The 21073-nt window shown below is 40.9% G+C and overlaps 1 protein-coding gene across 1 annotated transcript in view; it reads left to right on the forward strand.

The window, feature by feature from the left end:
- LOC117562062 (chloride channel protein 2-like) overlaps positions 1–21073 on the forward strand; it is a gene marked incomplete at its 3' end in the record, with an annotated part of 82037 nt that overhangs the window by 4547 nt on the left and 56417 nt on the right. The window contains 7 exon segments of the mRNA XM_034239838.1: positions 6739–6817; positions 8480–8605; positions 9177–9261; positions 13579–13680; positions 14132–14216; positions 16147–16196; positions 16198–16303. Of these exon segments, the coding sequence (XP_034095729.1) occupies positions 6739–6817; positions 8480–8605; positions 9177–9261; positions 13579–13680; positions 14132–14216; positions 16147–16196; positions 16198–16303 (633 nt within the window).

Below are 21073 nucleotides of genomic sequence, written 5' to 3' on the forward strand. Positions count from 1 at the left end.
ATACTAAGGGGAAATAAAAATACAGACAGAATACAATTAGAAAAGAACAAAATCCATAACAAATATGAGAATAAACCATAAAGATTCTACAAAATATAGGTTCAATTTGGGCAGGAAATGCAAAGATACTGATAGTGGGGTGTGCAAAAGTCCATTTGAAAGGAAGTGTGTGCAAGTATCAGAGAATTAACAAGCTGGGTTTCACTAACATACTTTATTGTGTGGTTAGAGCATACTTTAAACATATTTAGAGGGAAAAAATACAGCGCAGATATTGAATTATATAAAAAAGAAATGCAAAAAAAACAAAACAACATTTTAACAAAAAATGCATTAGTTCATATAAATATTAAGAGGAAAAACATAAATAGTAATAACCAAAAATGTAACAAAAATAATATACAATAAAATAATATGCAAACAAATATTGATAGTGGGATGTGCAAATTAAAAAGACTGTGTGCAATGGACAGGGATAATGGTCCAATATATGTTTTAATGTACCACACACACACACACACACATGTCTTTAGGGGGGTTAGAGTCCCGGACGTCCCTGATGAGGCCAATTTCAGTCGGAAAACTGTTTTCATGGCGCACCTTTTTAGGGCTCCTTATGCTGCCCGAGGGGGATTGAAACATTTTGTGTCCAGGATCACATGGGTCCGGCACAATCTCCCCCCCCCCCCCCCCCCCCCCCCCCGAGAGTCCTGCAGGGCCGGCAGATTGCAGCCAATCATCCTCTCCGCAGCAACATTATCATTTTTATTGTCAGATTCCCGACAGAGTGAAATATCTGTCTCTTGAGCCGCTAAACGCTCCACTAATCTGCCCGGTAACAGCAGCCAGAAAAAACATGATTTGAGGGTCGAACCGAAACCAGACGGAAGACGACACTTTAATTCAGCTCGAGTGATTTTGCATCAATCCCCTGATCATGAAAAATGCATGGAAAAAAAAGCAGCTGGCGATATCTTCAGGCGGTGCTCACAGAATAACTGAGGATGTTGACAGCAGGTGATTCGCCAGAGAAGCAGAAGGAGAACAGAGGGAATGCATTAGACTAAAGATGTTTTTTTGGACAGTTGTAGGCCCCAGCCACACGAGGACGATAACGGTCATATCTGCTACAGTTCTCTATCAGATAGACGGATCGGCCACACGAGGCCGACATGGAAACGCAGATAACGATAACGGGTCCCAAGGTGGGTAGATCTGGGGACGAAACGCTCTGGGGGGGCAAACGGCTCTGTGTTTACGCCTATACGATAATCTCCTGATAACGATGACACAATAGCCCCGCCTCTCCCACCTCTCCTGCTCAGAGATCAGCTGCTGGGCTCTCAGGAGAGGGGGAGGAAAAGAGGGAGTCCGTTTTTTATTCTTATATTATGATATAGAGTCGTTATCAATTTATTTTAAAGCTCAATAAATAACAAAGAAGACCTTTGACCGGCACTTTTCTAATTTTGTCCGGAATATTTAAACCCTAACGGACATGTTGACCGGCGGAAAAAAATCTAACGGAAACTCTGCCGCACGGTTCCCTCGTCCCTTGGAAGAGGCGGAGAGGTGGGTGTTTCTCATCTGCTGGTGGACTACCGGAGAAAATTACAGCAGGAGCAAACGCCGTCCACCGCGGAGAATAAACAGAAGGGCAACCATGGCAACCATGCGCGGGAAGTCTTCTTCGCTGCTTTTGTGGCAGGAGTACAGCGCCACTTACAGGCCCGGCATATGTACTACAGCGTCTCCAGCGCTTTCGAGCGGTCTCGTGTGAACGGACACGTTTCTGGGGCCTGTTGCGTGTGGACGGAAGACTTTTTTGATATCGATTTCGGTCCGTTTGCGTTATCGTCCTCGTGTCGCTCCAGCCTCAGAGACGCAGCCCGGTTCTGCTTTATTATTTTCTGCTCTGAACTCTTGAGCTTCAACACCAGATAAGAGGCTTTTGTTTTTAAGTTTTCCTCAAGCTCAAAAGTCAGAAATGAGTTGGAAATAAATGCAACTTTTCCCCTTTTTCCCTCGGCATCAATTCCTTCCATCCCACGTAAAGTCAACTACCAGGAGTATCTTATAAATGTTTAATCAATACACTATTTGTCAGCTAATGAGATATTTTCATCTTCAAAAGTAGAGAGCAGCCAGATAGAGATGGAAAGAGAAGCATCGTTTACTTCTTCCTCTCCGTCTGCTGGGATTAGAGCTGCAGGCCGGCTGGGAAATCTTCACTCTCATCTCCATGTTTTCTGAAGATGTGAGGGATGAAATGTCGGGGAGATGGGAGGCTTAGAGGGAGGGCCGAGAGACAGAGAGTCCTTCGATGAAAGGGAGTACAGTACAAACTCGATGCAAACGTGATTGGCCATCCATGATGTTAGACGATAAGGGAAACACTTTATAGTGATTTGAGCCTTTGAAAAAGTGCCGTCTTAGAGATAATGTGAAGTTATTGGTGAGGATATGGAGAAACGTGCAGCATTCTGATATACATTTAAGTTTAGCTTTGGCTGCAGGTAAATGGCAGGAAGTGAGATGTGCTTTTTAGGAGCCAGAGTCTACTGTAATCTTCCAAAGTATCTTTACTTTACTTTAGACTCATGTGCACTTACTTTCTTCAGTGGTGGAAGAAATACTCAGACTCTCTTCTTAAGTTAAAGTATCAAAACTCATTTGTATAAAATGCATTTCAAATCTTACTTGAGTAAAAGTATTAAAGTATTGTACCGAAGAGGATCAGCATGAAAAAAAAAGAGTTCTGAGAAAAAAAGTCATAATTCTGACTTTAATCTCTACGGAGCCGTGGAGGGTTCATAGAGAGAAAAATAAATAAAGTCGGGGGCGATAGATGTCGGGACATCGATGAGCGTCGTGTCGCCCTACTCAGATTGGTATGTGCTGCACCGTCGTGTCTTTTCGGCCGTCCCGATTCGACATGTTGAATCGGGAGGCCGTCGGCCAAATAAATCACTCTGATTGGCTGTTCAGCTAGCGAATCATTGCATGAGAAGCGAAACGGAAGTGAGGGACCCAAACAAATTATTAAGAAGGCAAATCTGAGCTTTCATTGAACTCCAGCTCTCGACACAGGTTCGGGAAAGCCCCGTGAGCTTCTCGCTGTAGAGTGAAAATGGAACGCTATTTGTTGTTTGTTTATATCACGCAGTCTGTTCTTCTTCTCTCGGTTATCACGCAGTCTGTCTTCTGGTTGTTGCCTCTTTTGAATGACGAATACACACTACCGCCGCCTGCTGGTGAGGAGAGTTATTGCCATTCACGCAGGCGCAGTTCATGCGTGCTTCTTGGCCGTCGGCTGAAGTCTTTGCGGTGTGTTCCAGTGTGACACATGGCCAAGACGCAGAGACGTGAGGCGACGGTGTTTGGTGTGTAAGAGGCTTAAGAAATATACAATGGTCTTTTAATTATAGTGGATGGACAGTCAGGAAGTCAGACATTTAGATTTTAATTTGCTGTTTTCTAGGATTCTTTTGCGTTTAGCAGCTTCAGTATTTACTTTTGTATGTATTGATTAAAGAAGGAACAATGCACATTAATTAACACGAGCACTTGAGCCCATCTTTTCGCCACAAGAGCTAATTTCCATCTTGATTGCTTTATTTCAGAGAACATCAACACGGACAAATCACATGAGCACAATTACAGCAAACTAATATTGCACATATTTAATCAATTAAAAGCACATGAATACAAACCCATTGACGTCCATCTGACACCAAGCACATACAGATAAAGCTATAGGTTTTTCTTTCCCGTTATATATTCTTAAAATCATCAATTCAACACCGTAATGTTTTCCTACGGGGAGTAATGAATGTTATCATCGTATCTTACCTCATGATAACGGCTCTAAATGTCACAAGAGGCTTCAGTTTGAACACAAGCATCTCCTCCGTCTTCCCCCTGTTTACTTTGTCGTTTCTCTATCAGCCTTCCTACCTTTTAATCTTCTTTATCGCCCTCATCATCCTCACCCACCTCCCCCTCCTCTCCTTAGGGTTGTGCTGCACTTTAATGCATATTAATGGCGAGGTGTGAAGGTCCCTCTGCAGCAGGATCTCCTCACTTTGAAACACGGAGCCTGCAGGCTGTGAAACCAGCGCTTTGCTCCAGCGTGCTTTTAGATAGATGTTATATCAAATAACTTGAAGGGATGAGTAATGTAGAAAATGCAGCTTTTGGAAAAAAAGCACACACCAGAACAGATATATATTGAGTTTTATAAGATATACTAGTTGATCTCAAACTTGCATGTTGAAACAAAGGCATTTCACATCACTTGGAAATAAAGAGTAGACAAAAACAAACCGAGATGACCATTAGCACTTTTACAAACATATTTAAACGATGAGATTTTAAATGAATAATCAAACAAATCAGAAAGATACAACCTTTAAACCAGGATAAAGATATTATATATTTTCACCCAACCTCTAAGATGATTTCTCATATCCCAATACTGATATAGTAAATATATATCCTATGCCTAGTTGTAGGTGCAGGGTGTCCGCGGGGTGCCCGCGGGGTCCTAAAGAGTATTCAAAGTTGATAAATCAATTTAGCGAAAATTACGGCTATTAAAAAGTATTAAACGGCATTTTATCTTGTTTTCAATAAGTATATAAATGGTCCAAAGAGGTTGTATTCTACAGTCTGCCTGAATGTAATCATTGCGTAGGTGTGTAGTGTGATTCTGTGTAGTTTATTGATGGCATCCCGTTGGGTTTGACGTCATCTGAACAGGACATCGCACGCTCACTGCTTGATAGCGCGAAGGTCCGTTTACGCCGGTTGCTAAGCAACATCGTTATGGGGAAATGCAAGTCTGCGTCCAAATGGTTGGAAGATAAGGAGGAAGGACAATCAATACTGTATATAGTCAATGTGAGGTAAAGTGTGTCGCCAAGGTAACCGGTTAGAACTCCAAGTGGAGATGAGGTCTTAAAATGTATGGAAAGGGTCTTAAAAGGTCTTACATTTGACTTGAGGGTTCCTGCATATACCCTAAGGTGATATTATAATAAATAAAACGTTCCCACAAATAAGCAGTAAGCTTCATAAAGCTTCTGCTAATGTGACTTTCGAATAGACCAATCATCAAATATCAAAAGCATTGCAGGGTTTGTCCACTATGTGTCATTATTCATCACGTTGTGCGATCAACTGCTACGGTATAATGATGAGTTATATACAAATGAATGTCTGTTGCTACTTCTATCAAAGGGATTTGGAATTAAATAAGTGGAAATATTCCAGCCTATAGGCAGTCTTTGAAATATTCTCTCCTGATTAACATATTGCGCAGTGTGTGTGTGTGTGTGTGTGTGTGTGTGTGTGTGTGTGTGTGTGTGTGTGTGTGTGTGTGTGGTGTGTGTGTGTGTGTGTGTGTGTGTGTGTGTGTGTGTGTGTGTGTGTGTGTGTGTGTGTGTGTGTGTGTGTGTGTGTGTGTGTGTGTGTGTGTGTGTGTGTGTGTGTGTGTGTGTGTGTGTGTGTGTGGGTGTGGGTGTGTGTGTGCATGCGTGTGTGTGTTATATATGAGTGAGCTGCAGACTAGTGGGCTTATCAAGAGCCCTACACTGTAAGGTAGGTAGAGCAGGAGAAATATGCACACACACACACACACACACTAACTCTTACCTGTCTGTATTACTGTCATGCTGCGCAAGGAACCCAGTCTCATGATATTAAAGGTGAGTAAGAGTAACCCCCTGATCCCACCGGAAGCGCCTGCGCTGCGGCCGCGCCGCGCTGCGACCTCCTCCTGCGTCATAACCCACCAGGCGTGTTTCAAAACGTTGCGGAAGCGGAGCGTCGTGTGTGCAGCCTCGCAGTTGTTGGATGAACATTCCACTTCCTGCCTGCGCCGCCCTGCACCGCGCTGCACCGCGTCAAAAATAGGATTCATCCTATATTTTAGAAATTCCTTGCGGCGAGGAGCTTCTGGGACGCTTCGAGCCGCGGTGCAGCGCGGTGCAGCGCGGTGCAGCGCGGTGCAGCGCGGCGCAGTGGGTCTGGTGGAATAGCACCCATTGACTAGAGTGGCCGCGATCGCTAAAAACACCGCAGCCGCAGCGCAACGCAGCGAAACGCAGCGCAACGCAGCGCAGACGCTCCTGGTGGGATTAGGGGGTAAGCATGTCCAAAAAAACCTCCATTTCCCATGATGCACCATTTTTGCATCCTGATAAAAAAAAATCATTATTATTCTCCTAAATGCAGAATGAAGGATTGCTATGGACTGTGCACGTTCTAGTGGTTTTAAAGAATGATTTGTCATTTCATTGTAGATGAATGTGTTCCTAATAACTTCATGTTCTCTGTTTTGATGAATGCTTTAAAGATGGAAATGTATTTTGGTTGGACCCCAGTCAAAACTACCAAATTGAAGCCTCTGTTGTTTTTTTAAATAAACCAAAATATGGTCATAACTGAAATGATCAAGCACAGTCATTTTGAAAGAGACACACACAGGTGTCTTTCAATAATCGGACAGTTGCTTACCATTACTTTCTTTAAATAATAAGAATCTGTGTTTCTCTTCAGATCACATTAATTACATAATAATTAGACAATCTGCTACAATCTGTATATTCCCGTGGTGCCTTGATGTAAAATACGTTGGTAGGATGGGGGGCTCTTCTGAATGTTCTCCGAGCCAGTTACGGTACCAACATGTCTGACTTCCTGGTGTGTGTGTGTGTGTGTGTGTGTGTGTTTCAGAACGAGTCGAGGAACATCGAGATGCTGGCAGCAGCCTGTGCTGTGGGGGTGGGATGCTGCTTCGCTGCCCCTATTGGAGGTGAGCTCAACTAAAGGAAGTAACATAAGTTAATTATATTATACATTATATTAAAGCAGATTGAGATTTGTTTCTTTGAAAAGTCTTAGATCACGTTTCAAAAATGTTCCAAATGCTTTTTTCTCACGTTGCAATTTTAAATCTCAAAATGATAATTGGTTAAAAATTCATAATTTCAAATAAGTAATGGAATGCCTCGTGCTGTCATGTGACCCCGATACAGAAAGCAAACAACATGTCAAAACTAAGCTGTAGGAAAAAAGAAGAAGAGTAAAAAAGAAACCCAACAAATGAAGCCAGATGTGTACCTGTCAGAGAAGAGAGAAGTACTCAGATCCTGTACTTAGTAAAAGGAGAAGTACTCAGGTCTTGTACTTAGTAAAAGTAGAAGTACTCAGGTCTTGTACTTGAGTAAAAGTAGAAGTACTCAGGTCTTGTACTTGAGTAAAAGTAGAAGTACTCAGATCTTGTACTTGAGTAAAAGTAGAAGTACTCAGATCCTGTACTTAGTAAAAGGAGAAGTACTCAGATCTTGTACTTAGTAAAAGTAGAAGTACTCAGATCTTGTACTTGAGTAAAAGGAGAAGTACTCAGGTCTTGTACTTGAGTAAAAGTAGAAGTACTCAGGTCTTGTACTTGAGTAAAAGTAGAAGTACTCAGGTCTTGTACTTAGTAAAAGTAGAAGTACTCAGATCTTGTACTTGAGTAAAAGGAGAAGTACTCAGATCTTGTACTTAGTAAAAGGAGAAGTACTCAGATCCTGTACTTAGTAAAAGTAGAAGTACTCAGATCTTGTACTTAGTAAAAGTAGAAGTACTCAGATATTGTACTTGAGTAAAAGTAGAAGTACTCAGATCTTGTACTTAGTAAAAGTAGAAGTACTCAGATCTTGTACTTGAGTAAAAGTAGAAGTACTCAGGTCTTGTACTTGAGTAAAAGTAGAAGTACTCAGGTCTTGTACTTGAGTAAAAGTAGAAGTACTCAGGTCTTGTACTTGAGTAAAAGTAGAAGTACTCAGGTATTGTACTTGAGTAAAAGTAGAAGTACTCAGGTATTGTACTTGAGTAAAAGTAGAAGTACTCAGGTATTGTACTTGAGTAAAAGTAGAAGTACTCAGATCTTGTGCTTCAGTAAAAGTAGAAGTACTCAGATATTGTACTTAGTAAAAGTAGAAGTACTTAGATCTTGTACTTGAGTAAAAGTAGAAGTACTCAGATCTTGTAGTAAAAGTAGAAGTACTCAGATCTTGTACTTGAGTAAAAGTAGAAGTACCAGAGTGTAGGAATACTCTGTTACAGTAAAAGTCCTGCATTCAAAATGTTCCTCAAGTAAAAGTAGAAAAGTATTCTCATCAAAATACAGTGAAAGTAGCGACAGTAAAAGTAGTCGTTGTGCAGATTGGTCCATTTCAGAATAATATATATGATATGTTTTATAATGATTGATCATTAAAGTGTTCTCAAAGCTGGTGAAGGTGCAGCTAGTTTGAATGACTTTGTATACTGCAGGGTAGCTGGTGGATTTACTCCAGGTGGAACTAAAGTGTGATTTAACACTTGATTAGATTTCACATCATTCATCCAGATCTGTGAAGTAACTAAAGGTATTAAATACATGGAGTGGAGGAAAAGTACAGTAAGTGGGTGTGTGTGTGTGTTGCAGGTGTGTTGTTCAGTATTGAAGTAACGTCCACGTTCTTCGCGGTGAGGAACTACTGGAGAGGTTTCTTCGCAGCGACCTTCAGTGCCTTCATCTTCAGAGTTCTGGCCGTGTGGAACCGAGACGAAGGTCAGGGAAATGATTCAAAACACCTTTCAGTCTGTCAAACTACCAGGAATGTGGTTACTAGCATCAAAAGTGTCTTAATAACTAAAGTGTAATGTATATTTTTTGCCGACAGATTAACTTGGTCTATCTCTATAAACAACATAGGATATTAAATGAAAAAAATCGGGGGGAAAACTAAATAAACCTTGAAAAAAAATACTTTTCAATATAAATAAATTCTGAAAATGATCAAACTACCGAGACGTTGGTACCGAACAGAAGTGAAACTCTCACATCTTAATAAAGTAAATAAAGCTGATAAATGTTTCATTATCTTGACGGAAGCCCTCAGTAATCTTATCAAGCTCACATGGTAATTATATATGTTTGACAGCTGACTTATTGACATGTTTCCAGTGGTGCAAAGCGATATTTACCTTTTTACAATGTTATGCAGCTGTATTTGAGGACAGTTACGGCGACATTATACTCAACATAAGTATATTTCCGTTGCCCTGCTTTAAAGTCGTCTGTTAGTTTGGATGACACTCTGACAGGTTCCTGATCTCTTTCTGTTCTCCTTCTTCTCCAGAGACCATCACGGCTCTTTTTAAAACGCGTTTCCGCCTCGACTTCCCCTTCGACCTCCAGGAGCTTCCTGCCTTCGCCGTCATTGGGTGAGTCCTCTCTGCTGATTGGTCCATTTCTGATTTCATTTACATTAGAGCATGGGTTGGTAATATAAAGGTTTCATAGATTGTGTTTAAAACTATTTAAAACACAATCTAATTTGTAAAGTATTAGGGAAATAAATAAATAATAATGATTAAACAAAATAATTATAATCAAAATTAAATGATTATTATTATGAAAAATGATCATATTATTTATACGATTATGAAATAATGTGTATTTAAAGAGCACTTTTCAAGGGGCTCAAATACACTTCTCATGTCCAGGTTAAAATTCATACAAAATATACAACACACAACTCTACGATCAACAAATCAGGTTTAGTTTGCCAACGAAAAGTCCAAGAAACTTTGAATGAATTCACTTATTCAGGTTTTTGTTTTTTTGCCATCTGGTTGTTTTGTCAGGTTTTCTTATTTATTAGATATGAGATATTATCCAGGAAGCTGTGAAGCTGTTTCCTCCGAGCGAGTCACCTGACATGGATAATTCACCACTGAGGGGGTCTCATTTCATCCTGAGCCGGGGGGGAACTCTGCCTCCCTCTTTCTCTCTCTCTCTCTCTCTCTCTCTCTCTCTCTCTCTCTCTCTCTCTCTCTCTCTCTCTCTCTCTCTCTCTCTCTCTCTCTCTCTCTCTCTCTCTCTCTCTCTCTCTCTGTCTGTCTGTCTGTCTGTCTGTCTGTCTGTCTGTCTGTCTGTCTGTCTGTCTGTCTGTCTGTCTGTCTGTCTGTCTGTCTGTCTGTCTGTCTGTCTGTCTGTCTGTCTGTCTGTCTGTCTCTCTCTCTGTCTGTCTGTCTGTCTGTCTCTCTCTCTGTCTCTCTCTCTCTCTCTCTGTCTGTCTGTCTGTCTGTCTCTCTCTCTCTCTCTCTGTCTGTCTGTCTGTCTGTCTGTCTGTCTGTCTGTCTCTCTCTCTCTCTCTCTCTGTCTGTCTGTCTGTCTGTCTGTCTGTCTGTCTGTCTGTCTGTCTGTCTGTCTGTCTGTGTCTGTCTCTCTCTCTCTCTCTGTCTCTCTCTCTCTCTCTGTCTGTCTCTCTCTCTCCGTCTCTCTGTCTCTCTCTGTGTGTGTGTGTGTGTGTGTGTGTGTGTGTGTGTGTGTGTGGATACGACATTTTGCTAACTTTGTGAAGAGCTCTAAATGACAGCCTTCACACCCCCGCTGATGCTGGCATTTAAGAGCCTCTTTGTGCTCAGATTCAAAAGAACCGAGATGGAAATACATTTAATTAAAAATGTTGCTGTTGAATAAGCAAACAACGACACATATCGACGAGGAAATGGGATTTTCTTAGTTATCATTTGAAAATATTATATCAACTTTCTTTTTTTTGTATTCAACATAGTGGATACAAAAATATTTACAAAACATATTTAAACCAAACATGAGTATTACTTACAGAAAGGGAAGAAATACAACATAAACATAAAAGGAAAGCTGCACAATTGATAGACACTTTATTAAATTCAACAAGTGCCATATCCAAATCGCAATACATTGATATTTGGTCAAATTAAAGCAGGTACAAAATATGTGTATTAAGTATTGTGGCGCTGCAGAGAAGTTTAAATGTTAAGGAAATAAGTTGTGAGTATCATTCCATTGCTCTGATTGGTTAGCTGGCCGGCTCCGTTGTGATTGGTCAACCGCTTAGAGATGTCCCGCCCCTTAGCCTATCACGTACAATGTGTTGGAGCGCTAGCCAATAGAAAAGCAAGTGTTACTTTAATGTTGTCAATATGTTCTGGAAGTAAACAAAGGAGTCCAATGGTGGTGTTTCAAGCAGGGATTTTAGCCTCTGCAGACCGTTAACATGCACTAAAAATCTATATAACAAACTACAGACTTTTGACTTTAACTTTAACTATATATGTATTTGTTGTTCCTTTTCTTTTCTTTTCACTATATCTGTAAAGCGTCTTTGAGCACCTGTAAAAGCGCTAACAAAATAAATCTATTATTATTATTATTACAGGAGAGGGAAAACCCCAGAATCCATAATAAGACCCCTTTAACAGCTAGATCTACTAAAACAAAAAGACAGCATGCAGTGAATCGGCTTCATCCCGAGGCAAAGACATCATCCTCCTGCTCATTATTTATTCAGAGGAATTTGATGGAATTAATAATTCAGTAAGATGAATTTATACGCATCAGGTTGTCTGCATGGAGTCCATTTTCCTCTCAGCGTCACAAAGAGGAATCCCACCGAGCTCCTAAACGAAAGCTTATGTAAAACTTCTTGTTCTGTTTTCACCCCCCACACACACACACACACACACACACACACACACACACACACACACACACACACACACACACACACACACACACACACACACACACACACACACACACACACGTCCCTGACTCCCACTCTCTCAGCTGTTCCTCTCTGTTCATTCTCCATCTCTAGTATGTTCCTGTTTTAATTGATGTCTTTGTTCACTGGAAAACACAGAGTTTTCGCTCCTAATAAGTTACAAAATCTGCCATGAACATTAGCTTGGTAAGATGTATTGACTAAGATGGGATATTTAGATAAAGGAGATCTTGTAATGAGCTGGGAAATCTTATTTTGAACTATATTTGACCAGGATCCGGAGATGTTGTGTTAGGGTTTAAAACCACAGCATCTTAAAAACCTTGTAAAACATGTCTTTGACTGAACAAGATACTGATGCATTGTGTAAAAACAAGACTATATATTAGGGCTGTACCCGAATATTCGTTCTTTGGAGTACTATTCAGGTTTCAATTTCGTTATCCGGATATTTTTTTTTTTAGTTTTTCTTTGTTGAATTTATTGAAATCTCCAATATCGACGTAAGAGCTTGTGCCTCTTCGGTGGGTGCTAACACTTAACCTTAAACGTTATCGTTTACTTTCTCCGTATTTATATGTAAATATTACTTTTTTCTTCATTAATCTATGTCACGTCATTTCCATAGCAACAACAACTTCCTGTCAACAGCGCTAACTCTCTTTCAAAATAAAAGCATGTCCATACAAAATTGGAAGCCAAGCCAAATTACACTTAAGACATATACAACTGTCACGAAAGTAACAAACACAATGCGATATCCTTTTCAATTTCAAAGAACACAAATTGGGTTACATTAACAAATAACTATAAAACAACAATACTGTAGAATAACAAAGAATGCCGTGAATACACCGAAATACACGTGTTGAAGCGGTTCGCTGCTGATTACTACCAAATACCCGGAGCCCGAAAAATGGTATTCGGGACAGCCCTGCCCTATATTTCACTGAATTGTTACTTCTTAAGTTATTATTAATTATATCAAGTGTAGGCATATTCTGACTAGAAATAAGACAAATATGCTTGGCAAGATTTCGATTTTTGGCAGTGTTTTTTTCTGTTCAAAACCTCCTACGTGTGTTTTTTGAGACTCTCTATTTCCTCCGCTTCATTCAGACTTTCCCACGTCTCATATATTTGCCCCCCCCACACATCCCATCTGACTCCCACTCTCTCAGCTGTCTCTCATGTTCCATCTCTAGTATGTTCCTGGTTTAATTGATGTCTTTGTCAACTGGAAGACAAGGTGTGTTCGCTTGTAAAAGGTCAACACATCTGCCAAAAGAACACGTGAACATTAGCTTGGTAGGATTTATTGACTAAGATGGGATATTTAGATAAATGAAATCTTGTAATGAGCAGGATCAGGAAATAATACGTCTAAGATAAGCCAGAAATGCTCAAAGGTTTTTCTGTCTTCTGATGAAAAGTGTGTTTTTTTAAATCTACTCTTAAATACCACAGTAGCTTAAAAACCTTGTGACATGTAAAAAATGTCTTTGACTTAACAAGATACTGATGCATCGTGTACAAACAAGACCCTATATCTCACTGCGTTGTTACTCCTTAAGTTGTCATGTCTTATATCAAGTGTAGGCATATTCTGACTAGAAATAAGACAAATATACTTTTTTTAATGCAGTTTTCTCCTCTGTTCAAACCCTCCTACACACTCTCTCTTTCCTCCGCTTCATTCAGACTTTCCCATGTCTCGTATATTTCTAATGTAAATATTATTCAGCTGCATTCCACTTCCTGACACCCGCCTCCAGCGTAGTGAAACTCATCACATCTACACTGTTTCCATCGCAGCTGAATGCACCGGGGACTTCCCTCAGAGGAGGTTTTAAGAGAGGAACATGTTTTTCATTGTTGCTTTGTCTCGTTTTATTGCATCCTTTTTCAATTTGATCACCCTGCATGTCTTCTCCTTATGCCGTGTGTGTGTTAACGTGTGTGTGTGTGTGTGTTCTCTCTGCAGTATTGCCAGTGGTTTCGGTGGAGCGCTGTTCGTCTACCTGAACCGACTGATTGTTCAGTTCATCAGGAAACAGAAGGCCATCAACAGATTCCTCATGAAGAAGTAAGTGGAGTGGATTTGTGGAAAGTAACTAAGTACATTTACTCAATCAGTGTAATTAAAGGGGCAAAAGACAGCTGTTTTACTTTATGACCTTAGAGTAGAAAGACTACTGGATTACTTTCTTAGAAATACCAAAAACATAGCAGCAGTTGGAACAATTGGTTAACTTTTCAGACCCCTCTATTGACTTTATTTCTCAAAAGTGGCCGACGACACATATCGAGACTTATTCAGAAAGGACAACCAGCTATCCAGACACTCTTAACCACTTTATTTAATAAGAATAATCCCCACTTTCTGGGTAAAGTAACAGCTACATGAGAAAGAGAAACGTCTGTGTGCTCAAGCTACTTTTCAAATGCAGGTTTTTCATAGAAAATCATGAAATATGGATCGTTTTTCTGTCAGTTTTTAGCTGACTGTCTCTGCTCTTTCTCCCCCCCCCCCTCAGACGTCTGCTGTACCCCGCGCTGGTCACTTTACTGGTTTCCACTTTAACTTTTCCCCCTGGTTTTGGACAGTTTATGGCTGGAAAGGTAAGTTCTGCACACCAACTCTGAACATGTTGTATTTCCAAATGCAGATTTACAAAGGGAAAAGCAAACGCCTGTTGACCTGATGTGTGTGTCAGAAGTTAAACAATGTCTCCTACTCCAGATGTTCAGAATCATCTAAAAATAAGAGAGTTATTGGGTTAATCTTATTATGTCACTACCACTATAGCATAACTAATAAACAACGTAAATAAGTCACGTTGTTTATTAGTGTTATTAGTGTCGGACATGTGGGAAAGACTTGTGTTTAAAAGATATGAGTAACAGGAGCGGTGAGTCAGAGTAACTCACAGCGAAGTCTAAGGATGACCTGGAATATAATTGGGTCATTATTTCTGTACAAAGTTTTTAAAATGTCTTGTTTTTCCGCTTTATGAACAACAAGCCTTGCAACTCAGAAAACAGGTGAATGTGTAGTGGATACTCTTTGAGCCGTGATACTGGAGAGAGGCTGGACTAATGTCCTACTGCTCTAAAGGGTTTGTTGAAAGCCTTTTCAAGGGAACAAACACAAAAAGGAGACAGAATATGACGTCAGTTCTCCTCAGGTCTGAATATTTTACTGATCTGTATAAACATATTTGCCTCTAATGAAAACATGTCTACACAACTTTGTATGTGTGTGTTTCATTAGTGTGCACAGGAGACTGGGATCAGCATAATGTCCCTTTAGCTCCTGGGGTGACTCATATGTGTGGGTGGGTGTGTGTGTGTGTGTGTATGCCCTCCAATTAGACCACCTTCCTCCGTCTGATTATCAGAATTTGAAAAGGGAATATTCTGTCCATCCTCACACACACACACACACACACACACACACACTCTGCTGGTCCCTAATGAAGGGGTGACTCAGCTTGTCTTCAGCCCACACTGACCCCCTCCTCTTAAAGCCTCTTCTCTGTGGAACACAAATTATAAACTTCTGTATCTTCAGCCCGTCTGATTGGCTCTCTCCTCAGTCATCATTCCTCTGAGACATTATCCCCACCAGAGTCTCCAGATATCCGGCTTCTTAAACTGTGAAGGATGCATGCATGTGTCTTTTTGCAATCTTAAATCTTCCGTCTTTATGGACACTTCCAGCTCTTCATCTACCATCATCCGTCATGCGTTACGCTCTGCATTTGAAGGAGACATATTCACATTTACATCTGCAGTCCGATGCGCAGGTTTAATGTGCTTACAGATTACAGAAACATCCGTCATCCAGGCGCATCTCAAAGTCTTCTCACAGAAGGAAAATACATGTTTCAACATAAAAGAAATGGGGTACAAAACGAGCTGGCACTTATTTACCACAAGCTGGAAAACTGGAGCATCTTGACGAAAATGTAGTATTTGCACGTACATTTAAACTCATATTGGTAAATACAACTAATAAGGGCATGAGAAGCTTTCATGTGATGTGTTTAACCCTCAGAGAGCATTACTGCTTTTTAAAGGGAAGACGAGACCAAGGCGGCACAAAAATGAATGTCTGTTTTATTATAGTATTTTCCAGTAACAGCGATTCAAAATAGCACAAAGACGTAAATCAACATGTGAAATAAAGCGAATGCATGGCTTCGAATTATATTCTTTTAAAGTTTTTTGCAGACTGAATATTGAGTGCTATTGCTAAAAAACTCACATTAAAGTGTGTGTGTGTGTGTGTGTGTGTGTGTGTGTGTGTGTGTGTGTGTGTGTGTGTGTGTGTGTGTGTGTGTGTGTGTGTGTGTGTGTGTGTGTGTGTGTGTGTGTGTGTGTGTGTGTGTGTGTGTTGTGTGTGTGTGTGTGTGTGGTGTGTGTGTGTGGTGTGTGTGTGTGGTATGTGTGTGTGTGTGTGGGTGTGTGTGTGCTGTGTGTGTGTGTGTGGTGTGTGTGTGTGTGTGTGTGTGTGTGTGTGTGTATGTGTGTGTGTGTGTGTGTCCAGCTGACCCAGAAGGAGTCTCTGGTGACGTTACTGGACAACCGGACGTGGGCGAAGCAGGGCATCGCCGAGGAGTTCGACTACATCGGGACACTCTGCGGCCTGGAAACACCCGCAGGTCAACGTCTTCGTCACCCTCGTGCTCTTCATCGTCATGAAGGTAGGAGAGCAAACTGTCAGGAAGATGTTAACGCATGTTAGTCTATATTGTCTATGCTCTCATTTGGAAATCGTCCAGTATTCAAATCCCTTTTACCTTCATCTTGGGGATGGACCTTCAGCACATGGCTTTTGTTTGCTGCCGCTGCACAGCTAAGAACACAAACGTTTCGCAGGGTAACCATTTCTCTGGAGCAAAGTCACTCGGAAGAGATTGGAAATAAAAGTTTCAACTTATGAAGCCTCGGCAGAAGCGTCAGCCAATCGAATCATATGCCAGTACAAGCTCTAGCCAATCAAACCGCTGCTTGTGTGTCAGGGGCGGGAGATTCATGTGATTGGTTGTTGGTCGAGTTTCAGACACGCCCACCGGCAAGCTTCAACGCACGCCGCCGTGTGGACGGGCCGTGAGAAAGCTTAAGTTTCTCTGAAGGACGCAGACGTTTCTCCAGTGTTTCTGTAGAGACTGCAAATCTAACTCGGAGGAGAGTTTATGAAGAGAAAGCTTACGTTTCTCTGGAGAACAAGGTTCAAGGCTTTTATTGGTCATACGAACATAGCTACAGTGTAGTTATGACGATGACAATCTGAGGTCACAGGCTCCTCCAACAGAGCAACACAATACAACTGATACACAGAAAAAATAGTGCAAGTAAATACAACAATTAAAATAGTGAAAAAGTGCAATGCAACACGTTGCAAGAGAAAGAACGCAACAAGTGACTTCCACGATAAAGAAAACAAACATCGTCAGAATGCAAATGCAAGAGGAAGGAAACGTTTCTCCGGATATTGTAAACATTCGTATCCTATATATAAGGCTCTTCTTTCTTTGTCTTCCCCATGTTCCCTTAGGGGCTGATTCATCTTCCCTCTGGTCACTACTTTCCCCCTCTATGCATTGGACATGTTCCAACCCCTTCTTCACTCCCTTCCTCCACGTACTGTAGGATATGTTCTGGTCAAATATATTCATATCCACACATTAGCCTCACAGTAGCTGATGGTGGCTTGATGGTATTACAGATAGTGAAGGTCATCAGGAGACACTTAATTGAACCTGAGGGTTTATACATTGGAGGATTAAGGCTTTTTATTCAATACTGGACCGGTGCTAATTGGAAGGTTTTGGAAACAGGCCCATCTCCTCTTGTCACTTCTGAGGTAGAAAGGGCATTTAAAGAAGGAGCCCCAAATCTGCCTCGTTAAATTAGGAGGAAGCCATTTAAAGTTTGTTATGCTTTATTGCATAGCTGATGCTAATGCTCATGGGGAAAAGTACAACTTACTATATTAACTCAAGTACTGTAATAAGTACATTTGTGAGGTACTTGTACTTAACTAGAGTATGTTTACGTTTTAGGGATGTAACGATATATCGAATATCGCGATATCGTGATAAATAAATGTCTCGATACCGTCGTGAGACCTTTATTTAACTTATTCGAAATACTTAATGCACACTTTCCTAACTTTCATCACCCATCTGCACACATGTCATCGGCACACACACACACACACACACACACACACACACACACACACACACACACACACACACACACACACACACACACACACACACACACACACACACATCACTCACAGTAATGGCTCAGTGTAATTACAGTCTTTGGTTTCCCAGCATTCAGCAGCAGATTGCTCTCCCTCTCCCGCTCGGTAATGAACGGTTCTTTTATTCCTCGTGGCAGCCATCTTGTCTTTTTTGCCACTTTTCATGCCAACATTTCAGTTTCGGCTTCCAGCTGCTAAACTTTTGAAATTAAAGTGTCGAGTTCCAGGAAGTCCATGTTGGCAGGTCAGCAAAAAAAGATTCTTACATAAAAAATGACGATAAAGAGACACGAAAACAACTTAAAGAGACTCGGAATCACCAAAGACAAAAAATAACCAGAGACAGAATAAAGCAAATACAAAAAAAGTGATTAGAGAAACACAAGAACTATACAGAGAGACACACAACGATTACACAAATACATAAAAGGTCACACAAAGACACTAAAATAATTACTTGAAAGACACACAAAAAATATATAACATGTAAGGGATAATGTGCAGCGAGGCATTATGGGTAGAAGAACACCCGACAGGCAGATCAGGATCCCGACGCGAAGGAATGACAGTTCATTATTACTGTACACAGTTACATCGAACGGACTTCTTTGTGCAGATGTGAGCCTCCTTAACAACGGTCAATAAGTCCTTGACAACGGTCTGTCTGTTCTGGATTCACAACGTATCACATGTTCTGAATTGACCAATCAGAATCGAGTATTCAACTAAGCCATGTAATAAACACAAATGAACAACACAGAGAAAATTAAACTACGAATAGACATCAAATGACTGCAAAAGATATCTAGAAAGATTTAAAAGGACTACAAAAAAACCCAAAATGATAACAGGGACAGTCGATGATTAACGGGTGACTGAACATAGAAATAAAGAGACACAAAATGACTCACAATGACATGGAATAACTACAGCAGTAACTTTAGAAAAACAGGGAACAAAAGGTGGAAGTTGCTCTTTGTAAAGTTCACTGCAACTATTTTAGCTGAGACTGTGTAGCTTTTTAGCACACCTGAAAACACACACACACACACACACACACACACACACACACACACACACACTAAAAACGACTGTGACGACACTATTTTTAGTGTTGTGAAATTATTGTCATCAGTTCAAGGAGGAATGAGTTTATTAATACAGGTGTGTGTGTGTGTGTGTGTGTGTGTGTGTGTGTGTGTGTGTGTGTGTGTGTGTGTGTGTGTGTGTGTGTGTGTGTGTGTGTGTGTGTGTGTGTGTGTGTGTGTGTGTGTGTGTGTGTGTTGTGTGTGTGTGTGTGGTGTGTGTGTGTGTGTGTGTGTGTGTGTGTGTGTGTGTGTGTGTGTGTGTGTGTGTGTGTGTGTGTGTGTGTGTGTGTGTGTGTGTGTGTGTGTGTGTGTGTCAGAGGGCCCCTGAGGCCCCGGGCGTTAGACTGTCCTCTGAATGTGAGGCTCTCAGATGACAGTCAAATCATATCCTTCACTTCTCCTTTCACTCTTCAGTTTCGTCCTGTTTGCAGTTATCTGTAGCTTCTTGGTCATCTTATGTAATCAGTATTTTGTTTACAATGTTTTACAAATCTGATAAAACAACAATCAATATTCTTATCCTATACTGATACCAATGTTCAAAAAGCTCTTCATTCTTCTCACACTGCCCTCTTTTCACCCTCTGTCTGAAACCAGAGCCCTGTCTGCTCTGATTGGTTAGCTGGCCGGCTCTGTTGTGATGGTCAACCGCTTAGAGATGTCCTGCCCCCTTAGCCTATCACGTGCAATGTGTTGGAGCGCTAGCTAAGCAACATTTGTATATCTCTGTGGGGTTACAGGCTACGTTCTAAATATTTAGTTTATTTGGGGTTTTAACATGCACAGAAGATGGAGGCAGCATTTTAATAAAGATATTGCTTCGTCATGGGTGCTCAAATATTTAAAACTGTTAGTTTACAACCATGTGGGTGGATTATCTGTATGAGTGAGGGTCCTATGCTACTGGTTAAGTTCATTATCTCATGTAAAGCATTGTTACTGATAGGGACTTCCTGCTATATCTTTCCCTTTGTATTAAGTATTTGAACAGTGTGTTCCTATTGCTAAGTACTTCTTCTAACACCGCACAGAACATACAGTACGGACCATATGTCCAGCCACAGGTTGTGTGAATGTCTTAAAGTCCGTCTCCTCCTCATCGACCTGAAGCAGGGTCTGTGTGCGACTGTTTTTGCAGACATTGATCACATGACTTCAGTTGCCATGGTGAACTCTCCTTTCCCTTTGAGGACATAAGAAGCTGCAGCCAGTTTCCTGTCACCTGTGTGCCGTTGTTGTTGTTGTTGTTGTTGTGTAAACAAGCAGCTGGTTCAGATCACCTCTCTACAGACGGAGTCTTAAGTAGTTTATGTAAGGAGCTCCATTTAAACACAAGAGGGGGAGAGCTGAGGGGGGTCTGCACAGATGGGGGAGGTGAAAGGGACACAGGTGCTTGAAGGTGCTCTGCTAACAACTTTGTTTTTGTAGTTCGGCCCCCTCTTTTTACACATCTAACAGGTGCAGCATTCGAGCTCATCGAGGTAGTTTAGATACTGAAATGTGCATCAAAATCGTACAATTTGCCCCAAAAAATGCATACAAATGTACAAATTAGATCAAAAATATTACAGTTAGCTTAAAAATATATAAAGATTTGCTTGAAAAATATAAAAATGTGATCAAAAAAAACATTACAATTTGCATACAAATTTAAAGTGGACCTATCATGCTATTTTTAGGCAATAGCACAGGTCTCAGATATATACAAATATATAAAAAACATGCCTATGAAGTGTTTTGCTCAAAATACCAAACAGATCATTCTAGCCATGCCTCATATCCCTCTGTTTCACTTCCTGTTTCTAAAGTGCTGATTTGGGTATAAAACCTAAAAACATTTTTTATAAAGAGGAGGGGTCTGAGCTCATGCGGGACCTGGCAGCTACTGTCTAAACTAAATGCTGCCGTGATGAAACGCCATATCATGGATTATCAAGGATCTGAAACAGTATGGAGCTCAAAGGCTTTCTCTCTTGCCGGTTATACCACAAGGTGAGTTCCTTTTTACTTCCTGCTTCTTCACACACATGCTCTCCAGTACAAGCTAGCTCTGAGTGTTAGCGATGCTAATGTAAACACCGACCATATTACGTCCAAAACAGTCGGGC

The sequence above is a fragment of the Gymnodraco acuticeps genome, unplaced genomic scaffold (genome assembly GCF_902827175.1).
Source record: "Gymnodraco acuticeps unplaced genomic scaffold, fGymAcu1.1, whole genome shotgun sequence".
NCBI lineage: Eukaryota > Metazoa > Chordata > Actinopteri > Perciformes > Bathydraconidae > Gymnodraco > Gymnodraco acuticeps.